Genomic DNA, 13,300 nt, shown 5'->3' on the forward strand with positions numbered 1-13,300 from the left:
TTCTTTTTTTCTAATAGCTAAGAATAAACTTCTTTAACATTTCATGCTTTAAATTTGAGGTATACTAGATATTTGTAAGAAGTTTACTCTAAATGAATTTGATGCAGTTCACATAATGCCAGTTTAATAATTCTAGCCCAAACAAATAACATTATTTGTAACCCATAGCAATAAAAGAGGTTCATCTCAAAATCTTTTTTAAAAAGTTTTCCACTTTGAACTTTTAGCTATTATTTAAGAAAATAAAATTACTAGCATAATCAACAGTTAAGCAAAGTTCCAGCATTTTATTTTCCTTGCAATAAACATAGCACTTTTAAAAGTTTTATGATTCCTATCAGTGCATTAATCGACTAGATATTTTCAAGTAAAAATTCTCACAGTGTTTTTCTCACATAAAATCTTTTTTTTTCCATGAATGATATAAAACTTTGGCAATTTTGCTAATCCCAGAGTTAAATATTAAGTTATTTGAAATAAAAAGTCATTTTAAGATTATTTCTTATCACATAATTGAAGAAGTAGTTGGGTTAAATCCTACAAAATTTTTCTACTGAAAATCCATTGATGCATTAAAATCAATAATCAGACCTTAATTAAGCTCCTACTGTATGCTCAGTCCCATGCCAGGTGCATGTAATATATATTTCCTTACTTTAAAGAGCTTTAAATATTACATGTGGCAAAAGTTTACATCTATGGGGGGGTAATTTTGTGTTTGTTTAATTCCATGGTCCAAGATATCAAAGAATTAATGTTGGCTGAACAGTTAAAGAATGTTTCTTGATGGTCATGATACTGGACATGATCTTTGAAGGATCTATAGAATATAGGATTTTATTTATATTCCTTTTAGGAGAATACTGAGAAAACCTTTCTCCTTAGAAAAGAGGATATAGTGTAAAGAAGTAGTACATAAAACTGAAGGTAGAATACCATTCTCCCCATCCGTACCACCCAGGATCTATGCCTTATTGAGCCTATTTTCTTGTATGGTCTACAGTGTGGGTATAATGAGAGCAGACTGTCTATTCACTCTTCTATACTCATCCCAAGGAATATACCTGGCACAGAGCAGTTGTTCAAAAAATATTTTTAAATGAATGAATTAATTCAACTAGTGCCTTCAAAGTATTACTATTACCTTCAAGGGTCAAGCACCATGCTGGGTCCTAGAGATAAAACAGTGAATAAAACCAAGCCAATCCCTGTCCCAGTGGAGCTCATGGCCAAGACACTGAGCAAGTGCTCTCAAGTATGCTGAATATTACAATTGTTGCAAGTATTCATGAGTGCCTACCCAGTCAACTGCTAAGAAGATAGAAGCGGTCCAGAACCTCTGAAAAAGTGGACTTAAGCTGAAGACCGGCAGTTGAAGACTAGCAAATGGAAGGAGTAAAAAGCAGTCCAGTTGGTCTGAAACTCCTGAGTACTGCCTGTGGAGTCGCTTGAGAGGATCCTGGAGAGATGAGCAGGGTGCAGATCACAGAATACCTGAAAGATCATATTAAGGTTTCAGGTAGAGGAATGGCTGTCATATTATCATGTTAAAAAATGATGCCTGGCTACACTGCAGAGCCTGGATTGGAGTGGGACAAGAATAGAAATGAAGAGACCAGTTAGTAGTTCAAGAGAATGGGGTACTACAGCAGTAGCAGTGAGTCCAAAAACGGTGGAGAGATTTATGAAGATACAGGAAGAACTACGTGACTTGGTGAATCATTGGCTATGGTGAGGTGGAGGAAGAGGAGGCACCAAGATAGCACCAAAGCAACATAAGTTTCTGTTGTGAGCAACAGTAAATGATTACGGAGCCATTTATTAAGATAGGGAAGAAGGAACCAGTATAGAGAGGAAAGTGAGTTCAGTCTGGACATCCTTTCAGCTTGGACCCTTCTTTTAAGTAGGTGGCCTCACCTCCTACTCTCCTGAAACAGCTGAGGCCAAGAGACATGAATTACCTGAACTTTCCACTCATCCCCTACAAATTTAGGTTCATGTGTCCTCCTTCTTACCTTCTCCCTTGAGTTTTCCAAAGATGAGGTTTTACTTCTGTCAATCAAGGCTAATTCACCACCTATATTCTTGCTTCCATCTCCTCTAGAACTTTGTTCCATCAAACTCCCATCTACCTCCTACGTATTCAACTTGCCTCCCCCTACATGTTGCCCTCTCTCTCCTCTCCCTTCCTAAAGGGAGGTTTCCTAAAACACAGCCTATAAACACAGTCTTTGAATTCTTACTTCCTAGTCACCCTTCAGTCTTCTGTTCCCATTACCCTACTGAAGTTGCTCTGAAAAAAGCCACCAATGACATCCATACTGCCACCTCCAGAGGGCATTTTTGAGTTCCAGTCTCCTTCAGCCTTACTATTCTTTTGGATACTGCTGGCCATTCATCTGTTTCCCACTTCATCATCTGTTTCTTCTCAGCTTCCCTCAATGGCTTCTTCTCTGCCCACTCCTTAAATAGTGGCTTCTCCTAGTTCCAGTCTTAGCACATATACATTTTCTCCCCTGGTTTAAATGTCCACTCATTGGACATTAACTGTTAAATCCTAACCCACTGTCTGTACCCCTGCTTTCCTCTGGCATTCAGATTCACACATCTGCTTGCCTGCCTGCCTGCTCTTCCAATTTACCTACTCTCCAGTACCCATTACATTCTTCATCAAAATGAATGAGTTTCTCTTGAACATACTTCTTTATAAAACTTCCAATTATATTTGGTGACTCTCCTCAGACATTAAAAAGTCTCCCCTCAGTGCTTCAAGGTTCCTCCTCTTTTTCCCTGTATTTTTTACCTTTGTGTGTCTTCTTTATGTATATCCTCCATAACCTCATGTATCTTAGCATTTGCTATGTTCTATTGAAATTAACTATTTACATATTTACATTTCTTTGGCTACTAGAATGTAAACAAATGCATAATGCTAAGAAGTGAAAGGTAATAACATTCTTTACTTGTTCAAAAAAATTATCAGATTTTCACCTGAACTACAGTCTTTATAAAGGCTGGTACTACTCAATAAAAGTGAAGAGAAATATTAACAGAGAGGGATGAACAGAAAACACAGAACTATCAAGAAAGCAGGTCCCAGGACCATGGAACTAATGACTATGTGTGGACAAGGGGGGAAGAACCAAGAAAGGTCAAAACCAAGAAGGAATTAAGTAGTGACTTTTATCCTACCCTCAAAATTCTTCCCCTAATTCTTATAGGACTTGGTATACTCTTAAATAATAGAAACTTCAGTTCAAGAAAAATTATTCTCTCCCTCCCTCTTTTTTCTTTTATTTTAGCAAACAAGTCCTGTAAGTGCAATGCTTGTGCTGGTGAAGTCGCTATCAGGACCAAGAGAATATATCGTGGACCTGGAGATGCTAACTGTGAACAGTATAGGAACCTTCCGCACAAGCTCAGTGTTAAGATTGACAATAATAGTGGGGCCATTTTCATTTTAGTCTTTTCAAAGAGTCCACTATAGGCATTTAAATCATCCAAAGAATATTGTTACCATAAAGCACTATTTTATTTATAGACGTATCTAGTACATCTACATCTATATGCTGTACACTCACCAGTAATTCAAACAATTACACCATGGTATAAAGTGGGCATTTAATCTGTAAAGATTCAAAGTTTGTCTTTATTACTGTATATAAATTAGACATTAATCCACTAAACTGATCTTCTTCAAGAGAGCTAAGCATACCCTAGCCAATGAAACTTGGATTCTTTTCTGTCAAAGTGGATCAAAGCAATGATTATCTTCTGTGGTGCGTAAGGAAACTTAGCACAGCTCCACTGACAGTCTCATAAGGAGGCAACCATCGTAACACTGAACAGCATGCAAGTTCAAGAATGAATTTTTTAACTGCTTTTTAAGAAAATGGAAAAAGTCAATAAAGATATATTTCTTTAGAAAATGAGGATCTACCATATTTGTGTTGTTTTTATTTTCATTATCAGTCTAAATACAGTTGTTTATTACTTACTTAGTAATAAACAATTATTGTATATTTGCTCGTTTCTGTTGAATATTTTAAATTTGGTCAGAAATTTTTTATTGTGAATGTGAACAAAACAGTAAGCAAAATTCCCAAAGTGAATAAGTTATCCATAGAACAATTATTATACTGAGACATCACAGAGAGATAAGAAAACAAATCATTTTAAAACTATATTGGAGTTGACCTGAAGAAGCAAATTCAATGTATTTGTCAGTTCAAGCTGCTGTAATAAAATACTATAGACAGGGTGACTCATAAATGACAGAAATTTTTTTCTTCCACCCTAGAGGCTGGAAGTCTAAGATCAAAGTTCCAGCATGGTCATGTTCTGATGAGAGCTGTCCTCCAGGTTGCAGACTTGTATATTCACATGCTAGAAAGAGAGTGAGAGGGTTCTCTTCAAGTCCGTTTTGTAAGAGTACTAATCTCATTGATGAGGGCTCCACCCTTATGACCTAATTACCTCTCAAAGGCCTCAACTTGTAATGCTATCACCTTGGAAGTTAGGATTTCAACATTCGGGGAGGACAAAAAGCTCAATGTATAACACTCAGTAAATGTAAGTACATCCCTGAATTCAGGTATTCCACAAGATGTAGAGCAAAATGAAGAATAGGTATTAATAGGTATTGTACTGAGGAAACTTTAGCTTCTGAATAAAATTAAAACTCTAGAGATTCACTTATAACTAAAATTCTCATCTTTATATGTGAAGCTCATAGAGGAAGAAAATGAGAATGGTTCTTATTCTTAGCATCCAGAGTGACCGTGAACTAAAGCAAACTGCCCTCCCTCTGAATTCAAAGGAAAGGTTTTATGTATTATTTGTTTAAAGTGTAACTGCTTCACTTTGATGTATCATATTTTTAAATAAAAATAAATATTCTTTTAGAGGATCACTCTATCTTTGGAGGTTTTTTTAAGTGTAACCAGTAATCAATATCATTTTGTCTGGGGAAAAAAATTAATTATAACTGCTAGAACAAGAACGTCCATTTGGTTTTTTTCTAATAGATAATCTAGGAGATAAGGGAGGAGGAAAGACTGCTAAAATCATACCACAAGAAGGGTGCAGCCAATTTTCTCTTATATCCGGTTTCAAAACACATATGAGTAACCTCTGACACCCAGGCAAGCTCAGCCTTGAAACAGGTGTTTCTCAAAGTGTTGACTAAATGTGCAGTAGTTGTCAAAAAGTCAGTTCACCAAGAAGTCAAGAAACAAAACACAAACTTCTTATGTGAACAGGGGATGGGCTTTTGTTAAAGGGGCACAGAAACGGAGATGAGAGAACAGGTCTGGCCAAGAGCCATACAAAGAAGCAGAATGAACAGCAGCCTCAACACAGCAGGGCTGGTGAGGGCGTTCCCGTCACTCCGTCCACATGAGTACTTGCAGTCCAGATAAATTAAGGCTTGATCTAAACTTCTCTGTTTTTAATCAGTCTATTGATTTTTCTACAGATGGACACAGTTCTCAAATCAGTGATGGGAATCGAGAGAGTTTAAAAAGAAAGTCTAAGACCTCTAATAACTTTCACTTTTAAGTAAGAAGACAGTTTCTTATCTATAACTCTACAAAGGATTACAGAAGAAGAAACAGAAATTTCTCTGAAATATTTATATATAAGCCCTGGCTCTCCACCCCCACTTCTAAGCATTCATATAATATTGTAGAATTACATATTACTATTATATAATTATATCCTATATATTATGGAATAATATATTTGATATTATATGTTATATAAATATATAAATAAATAAATTATTTCTGTGTTATGTAATTAAGATATAAAACATGTTATAATATATAGGAATTTTTAAACTGCATTTTTATAATAATATTAAAATAATTAATAGATAGATAGTTAGATACAGAAATCATTAACTGCAGGGGCACCTGCCTGGGGCAGTCGGTTAAGCATCCAACTCTTGGTTTCAGCTCAGGTCATGATCTCAGTCCCATGTTGTGAGACTGATTCCATGTTGGGCTCCCTGCTCAGGGTAGAGTCTGTTTAAGACTGTCTCCCTCTGCCCTTCCTCCCTCTCTAAAATAAATAAATCATTAAAAGGACAGAAACTAAAAGAAAGCATTAACTATAGGCAAAATGGCTGCACTTTCATCCCAAAGCCTAGCCCTATTCACAAATCATAGACAGATCAGAAGGGTTGATACAATGAAATGTCACTGATGTGATTCCCTTATTAATTGTAAAGTACACAATACAATTCATTTAAAGGTGTACAATTAAGTGACTTTTAGTATATTACGACGTTATGCAAATATCAGCACTATCTAGTCCCATACCCATTATACACCCCATATTCATTAGCAGTAACGTCTCATTCCCCAACCCACAAAGTAGCAGGAGTTACCACTAATCTAGTTTCTGTCTTTGAATTTGTCTTTCTGGACACTTCATATAAATAGAGTCACACAAGAGATACCCTTTTGTGGCTTTTTCACTTAGCATGATATTTGTAAGTTTCAGCCATATTGTAGCATGTATCAGTACTTCATTCCTTTCTATGACTAAAAAATATTCCATAGTGTAGACATACCACATTTTACCATTTTGATGCTGGCAGGCCAGGTCCAAGGAGCCAGAATGGGGTCCCATAGGACAAGCCAAGAGAGTCCTTGCAGTGAGCCAGCAGGGAGTGAGAGCAGAATTTACTGAAAACACAGAGAGCGGATACAGATGGAGTGTCTGGGAGACTCAGAAAGGAAAGGTGGGAGTCTGGTCTTTGCTTGGGGTTGGAGGTTTTTGTTGAGGATTTTGGTTTGGTGTATGTGTCCTCTTAGGCATCCAGAAACCAGTTAGAACAAAGACAAGGACTTAGGTGTTATTCCTTGGAAGCAGGGGTCATGGCATCAAGATGTCTAGCTCCAATGGTGGTTTAGAACATGATTATGATGGCTTTGGTCCTTCTTTAGATGTTCTCTATTCTAAAGGAATCGTTAACTCCTTATTCTTTACAAGGAGGACATACACTATTTGCATTCTAAGGCATGTGTAAAGTGGGGATACAGGTCCTAGCATGAATAAAACCAGGAAAAGAAGCAAAAAGCAGATTTTTATGGAGTCCTTCAGTTTCCCTGTTTCACATTCATCAGCTGAGGAACATAAGCTGATATGTTCTTCCCACCTGTAATTCCTTTTTGTCTTAGCTACAAAAAGGAAACTGATTCTTAGATGACTCATCCACTAATTTCACAACGTAAATCACCCATTTTTAGTTACATTTTTAACTAAAAAAAAAGAATAGAAAAAAAGCTAGCTAGTGAAAAAAATATATATTTTTCATTCTCAGAAGCAAAATCCTGGAAAGAGATTTGGAAAGCTAACACATAATTTCCCTTACAGGTACACCAATCCTCAGTAAACAGAAAAATCTCCTGTTCTCTTTTTAATGTCATTTGAAATTCAAAATAAAGTAAACATCTTCACTAAAAACAAACCAAACCAGTAAGACAAAGACCTGCTTTGTTTTCGAACTACACATGACTCCCTCCTCCCCTTCTCAATGAGAAACACTGATTTAAACCAGCTCTCATAGATGAGAATTACAAGACAAATACATCCCAGAATCATGATTATTCAGAGGCAAACATTTATTGAGCAACTTCTATAGTAATCCTTTACAACGTTTAAGAGTGTGATGTATTATAAAAGAACCAGTTCTAACATTAACCACTTGTAATACTTAGCTTTCTTTATCCATTAAACTGAGATATTGAAAGAAGGAGCTTTTCCAGTTTTAACAACTGTAACTAATCCCTACCCCTGGGCTGCATTGACAGATAAGTTACCTCAATTTGCCAAATTTTTTAAAGCATCTGAGCACTCCTTGTGTCCAGTGACTATTGGGAGCACTGGACATTGGTAGAAGAGAAGATTCATAGTGCCTTCCCCAAAATAGATCTTCACACTGTGGGTTCATTAATTGGGGCCAAGGACCAATTTAGCTATAATTTTTTTTTTTTTACTTTTTTTAAAAAAGATTTTATTTATTTATTTGAGAGAGAGAAAGTGAGAGAGAGCCTGAGAGGGGAAAAGGTCAGAGGGAGAAGCAGACTCCCCATGGAGCTAGGAGCCCAATGTGGGACTCCATTCCAGGACTCCGGGATCATGACCTGAGCCGAAGGCAGTTGCTTAATTGAGCCACCCAGGCACCCTAGCTATAAATTTTTAAATCACAATTCAAAATATTTTTTTTGCTATTTGGTCTGTTAAATTATGCATGTTTTTGCTCCTTTTCACTGATACTGAAACAGAAATACTCATGTTAAATGAAAAGTCATTTTGCCTTGTTTCACCAGTGAAAAAAGTCCAGCCATGGGTTCCCACACTTCCTAACATGCTTCCCTGGAAATATGTATATTCTTAGTAAGTTTCAGTAATAAAGACATAACTGGATCATTTCCATCACTTCACCATTCTGTTAACCATTCCTGGGCTCAGAGACTTCCGTGCTCTATAACTGGACAGTTCCATTCTGACAGTGATTAGGAAAGGCTTCTTGGTTATTAAGACTGCCCCCTCCCCCAAAATAAGATCCCCTCAGCTGCAAAATTTCCCTCTTAACTGATTTCTTTAACAACTTGCTATCTCCACTCCCTCTAAACATAAAACCTCTTATTACATGGGTGCACTTCTTTTTAATAACAATAACCATAATAGGATTCTAAATTCAGATGCCACCTAGTCAGGTCATTTTATTTTTAAGACTTGCTCAAGGTCACAGTTTGTTAGGCAACAGTGCTGTGCCTAGAATGCAGGTCTTCTGATTTAGATTAAGTTCTTTCATGGGCCATACTCCAAATTTCAACACCAGCAAGCAATCGCTTTCTTTCCTGCAAAGCGTCCACCCCAAATCGTGGACCAGCTTTGCTGATTGCTGTGACCAGTTGTCACCACTGCTGTTACATGCAATTGTGTTGAAATAACACAGATGCCAACCTGATTCTCATTTATTTTCTTAAACTTTAGCTGATTTGTTCTCTTTAAAAACTCCATAGAGGCAGAAGTCATCGTGTTACACGAAATACTCCTAAACTCTAGAAATTCAAAGTCAAGGACCAATCATGTAGACCTTACTATATTGGAGAGGACAGCAATTCCCAAAAGAAAAAGTCTATTACTAAAGATCCAGATGTAGCTCTCTGCCTGGGGGAGCTTTGAGAGCAGCAGTGGTGAAGAGGGAGTGAGGCTAACACTCTCCCGGTTCAGAAGCTGGGCCAAAACACTTGCAGAGTCCTTCCTTCCATAGGATTAGTATAAAGTTAGAGGTTTTTGTGTAGATTATTGCCATTCCTTGACACTGGTTAATATTCATTAGGGGATATTTTTTTCACGGTTTAAAGTGAGCACTTTATTGACAAATAGGTAGGCATTCTGTTTGTGAATTTCCCATTATCTGGTTCAGTGACCTTGATCAAGGCACTTCATCTCTGTGGCCTTCAGTTACCACACCTGAGAAGTGGGTATGGGTTTTGATGAATGCCTTCTAACATTAGGTGATTTCTGAAGGAACAAAAAATGAACATCATCACCCAGAGTAAGATAAGATGCCTCATTTTATTAACAACTCAGTCCTCTGTGGGGTTTTTAGTTCGTTCACACTGTGTTTAAATAAAAATGGTAAAAACAAGTAGGGCTTTTAAAATTGTAATTTAATGAAACAAGATGGGATCCGGAGGGAGACAAACCATAAGAGACTCTTAACCTTACAAAACAAACTGGGGGGGGGGGGAGGTAGGGAGAGGGAGGTGGGGTTATAGACATTGGGGAGGGGAATGTGCTATGGTGAGTGCTGTGAAGTGTGTAAACCTGGCGATTCACAGACCTGTACCCCTGGGGCTAATAATACATTATATGTTTATTAAAAAAAAATTTTAAAAAAACTGTAGTTTAAAAATATAAATATTGAAGGACAGAAATCAGTTGGAAACCAATCCCCATATCGAATAAATAAAGTCTTCTTTACCTCTTTGCCTCTACAAGGGAGATGTTTTAGTGAAGCCAAATGATGGAAATAGGAAGATTGTTCAGCATCTTAAGACCACCTGAACACAGCCCAGTGGGATTATTATTTTTGGGAAGCTTCACAAATACATGTTTATTGTTGAATCCTGTTTCCATGACTCCAAGATGTTGCTTATGTTTTGAACAGCGGTGTATGCTTCTAACTTTCTAACTCTTCTTTTAAAATATAGAACAGCTGCTGGTCTGCTCATATGGTATGCATAAGAAGCCCACAAGGGACAAAACCTTCCATTAATATGTCGAATTATTTTTAACAGACTTACATTTCTATCCCGAATCATCTTCTCAGAAAGATGGCACATTTCCATCCTCCCAGCTGGGGGGAGCACCTGCAAAATACAAACCCAAACTGTGACACATCTGGTACCAAAAAAATCAATCTTGTTTCATCTGGCCAGCAGACTAAAATATCAAGATCGTTGAACAGAAACAAGGCTAAAAGTTAACTGCCTCTTGTATGTAGTCAACACAGATGTCTAGTTAAGCTGCTTATATTGTAAGCGCATGTGTATGTTAATGGAGCACAGACCCCTTTAATAAGCCAGAGTCAGAATACAAATGCAGGAGAATTTTAAAGACCTGAATGCAAGAATTCAGTTCTTTTTTATCTTCCCATAGAAACTAAATTAGTTTCTGCAGAATCTCAGCATTATTTTTAAACAGATGCATATAACACAAATAAATAATTTTGTTGCATTTTCTTGGTATCTCCAAATTGTTTATTTCCTTTAAAAACTGTATTCCATGTTTTTGTATTTTAATATTTAGATTACATTTCTCTCTTTGAGTGGTAAATTACTTGCCTGTGACTTAAAATAAATCAGCTGTCTTGGTTTGTATTGCCTCCAAAGCAGAATCTGACATAAGAATTGAGTGTGGATAGTTTGAGAGGTTAACTCAGAAAGAACAGGCAAGGAAGTGGGGAAAATGAGTCAGGGAGAAGAGAGATGCCAATAAATGAGTTAATGAGTAAATCACTACTATAGATAACTGGTACACATTTCCTCTAGGGAGCCTCTGAGAAATTTTGTGGAACTTACCTCAAAAGCATCCCACGAGAAGCTGCCTAGCTGCCGAGGCTGGGCCATTTATCTACTAACTTCCAACTCTGTTGTGGGGGTTGCCCAAGGGGCACTAACACCACACCCACTTATAACTGCCTGCAGAAGGATACTGTCAGGGAGCTAGAAATTTCAAATGCAGCCCCAGTAAACTCAAGTGACTGAAAGGAATTGGAGGAGGCATGAAGATCTGCTGACTGAGGTCAGTGCAATGCGTGATAAGTCTGACACCTGAAGCATGCATTACTGACCGGATGGCTTCAAATCACATGAACCTCTTTCCTGACTTTTTTTTTTGTTGATTCTCCATCTTTTTTTGTTTTCTTTCTTACTCTACCTTTCTCTTCTTCTACTCTAGTTTTCCACTCCAAGAATCACCTACCTCACAAGTGAGGGACCAACCACATCCAAGACACAGGGTTCTGAAATAGACACAAAGACATATAAGAAGTTATGTAAAGTGGAATCATATAGTTAATACCATGAGCCTGTGAGATTCCAAAGCACATCACAAGTCCAATTACAGACTACTGTATAAAACTGGTTGCCCTTCGGGGCACCTGGATGGCTCAATGGGTTAAAGCCTCTGCCTTCAGCTCGGGTCATGTTCCCGGGGTCCTGGGATGGAGCCCCACATTAGGCTCTCTGCTCAGCGGGGAGCCTGCTTCCTCCTCTCTCTCTGCCTGCCTCTCTGCCTACTTGTGATCTCTATCTGTCAAATAAATAAATAAAATCTTAAAAAAAAAAAAAAAGTAGTTGCCCTTCAGGGCTTTGCGTTAAGCATCTGCCCTGAGCTCAGGTCATGATCCCAGAGTCCTGGGATCGAGCCCCTCATCGGGCTCCCTGCTCAGCAGAGAGCCTGCTTCTCCCTCTCCCTCTGAATGCTGTTCCACTGCTTGTGCTCTCTCTCTCTCTTTGTCAAATAAATAAATAAAATCTTAAAAAAAAAACAAAACTGGTTGCCCTTCAAAGGTGAACTTTCAGAGAAGCTAATGAAGCTAAATCTTTAAGACCCTTCCCATACACTCGTCTCTTCCAAGGTCCTGAATGGACCTAGCAATGTGTTCACATGGTCATATTTTTGTAAAATTTGCAAGAGTAATATATTTTAGTTGAATTGATTAGGACTGCTCTTTCTGCTTAGCCTCTGCCTGCTTCCTGCCTGCCCCTCCTCCTTTATCACATCATATTTCTTTTCACGGTGGATGGCACTGGAGTGGTCACAAGCATTTTTTGGAATCTAACCTGGAAAAATTAAGTTAGGAGGGTGCATTTGGTTTGAGTTTCACAGTCACTTCTATATATAGTTAATTTCATTCCTGTCTGATTTCAGAAATATTCCTACTACCCTCTGTGTTGACAGTATGCACAAAGGCTCAAGGCTAATCCAATGGTCCTATCACAATACGATGTGTCCTAACATCTTAGCATCCAGAACCAGTGTAAGTAGTAGAAGAAAAACAAGTTTTGATAAACTGGAAGAGGACCAGAACTGATGCAGTTTAGAAAGTTATGCCTGGAGCCCAAGAAAAGAGGTGTTCACTTGGACAAAGTGTTGGTGGAGAGCATGAAGAGAAAGTAACAAATTCAATACGCATAGGAGGCAATGAATTCAATAATGGCTTGGACATAGACAGTGAGAGAGCTAGGTTTCTGGCTCCCATAACGTGATAGGCAGGCAATTGTTTACAAGCAGAGATTCAGAAATTTAAACTCCTTTCATTTTGGGGCTCTGTCATCTTCAAATGTCTTCCAAGGTCACTGTGCTCATCTACATCAAAAGATGGATCAATGATGGATGGAATGTGAAAATGTTTTATTAGACAGGCCTGGAAGTGGCTTCCATTACCATGCTCATTTTCCTTTGAAAAGCTGGGAAATAGAGTCTGGCTGTGTCCAGAAGATAAGAAAATGGGTTTGGTCACTAGTTAGCAGTTTCTACCTCAATGGTGAAGCTAGCAAATGAGTATATTCTTTATTCTAGGAATGGGAGTGTTCCACTGGAAAAGAGAATAATTTTCTTTTCATCCTTTTTGAGGGGGTGTAGAGCATGCTAATGGGGGGGGTACAGAGAGGAGGGCCACAGAGAGAAAGGAAGAGAGACTCTTAAGCAGGCTCCATGCTTAGCGTGGAGCAGGGCTCAATCTCATGACCCTGAGATCATGTCCTGAGCT

The 13,300-nt window shown here is 38.0% G+C and overlaps 1 protein-coding gene and 1 long non-coding RNA gene across 4 annotated transcripts in view; one reads left to right on the forward strand and one right to left on the reverse strand.

Annotated features, from left to right (window-relative positions):
- Positions 1 to 4,909, forward strand: part of EFEMP1 (EGF containing fibulin extracellular matrix protein 1) — a 60,741-nt gene extending 55,832 nt beyond the window's left edge. For all 3 annotated transcript variants that reach the window (XM_059406043.1, XM_059406045.1, XM_059406044.1), the window contains exon 11: positions 3,303 to 4,909. In XM_059406043.1, coding sequence (XP_059262026.1) covers positions 3,303 to 3,464 — 162 coding nt within the window. In that variant the 3' untranslated portion in view covers positions 3,465 to 4,909. The remainder of the gene's footprint in view (positions 1 to 3,302) is intronic.
- LOC132021538 (uncharacterized) lies at positions 98 to 11,553 on the reverse strand. The gene is made up of 3 exons (XR_009405384.1): positions 11,509 to 11,553; positions 10,329 to 10,394; positions 98 to 1,494 (listed from the first exon to the last, which is right to left on the reverse strand). It is a non-coding gene; the product is annotated as an uncharacterized LOC132021538 (long non-coding RNA).
- Positions 11,554 to 13,300: the final 1,747 nt, after the last annotated feature.

The sequence above is a fragment of the Mustela nigripes genome, chromosome 7 (assembly GCF_022355385.1).
Source record: "Mustela nigripes isolate SB6536 chromosome 7, MUSNIG.SB6536, whole genome shotgun sequence".
Taxonomy (NCBI): domain Eukaryota; kingdom Metazoa; phylum Chordata; class Mammalia; order Carnivora; family Mustelidae; genus Mustela; species Mustela nigripes.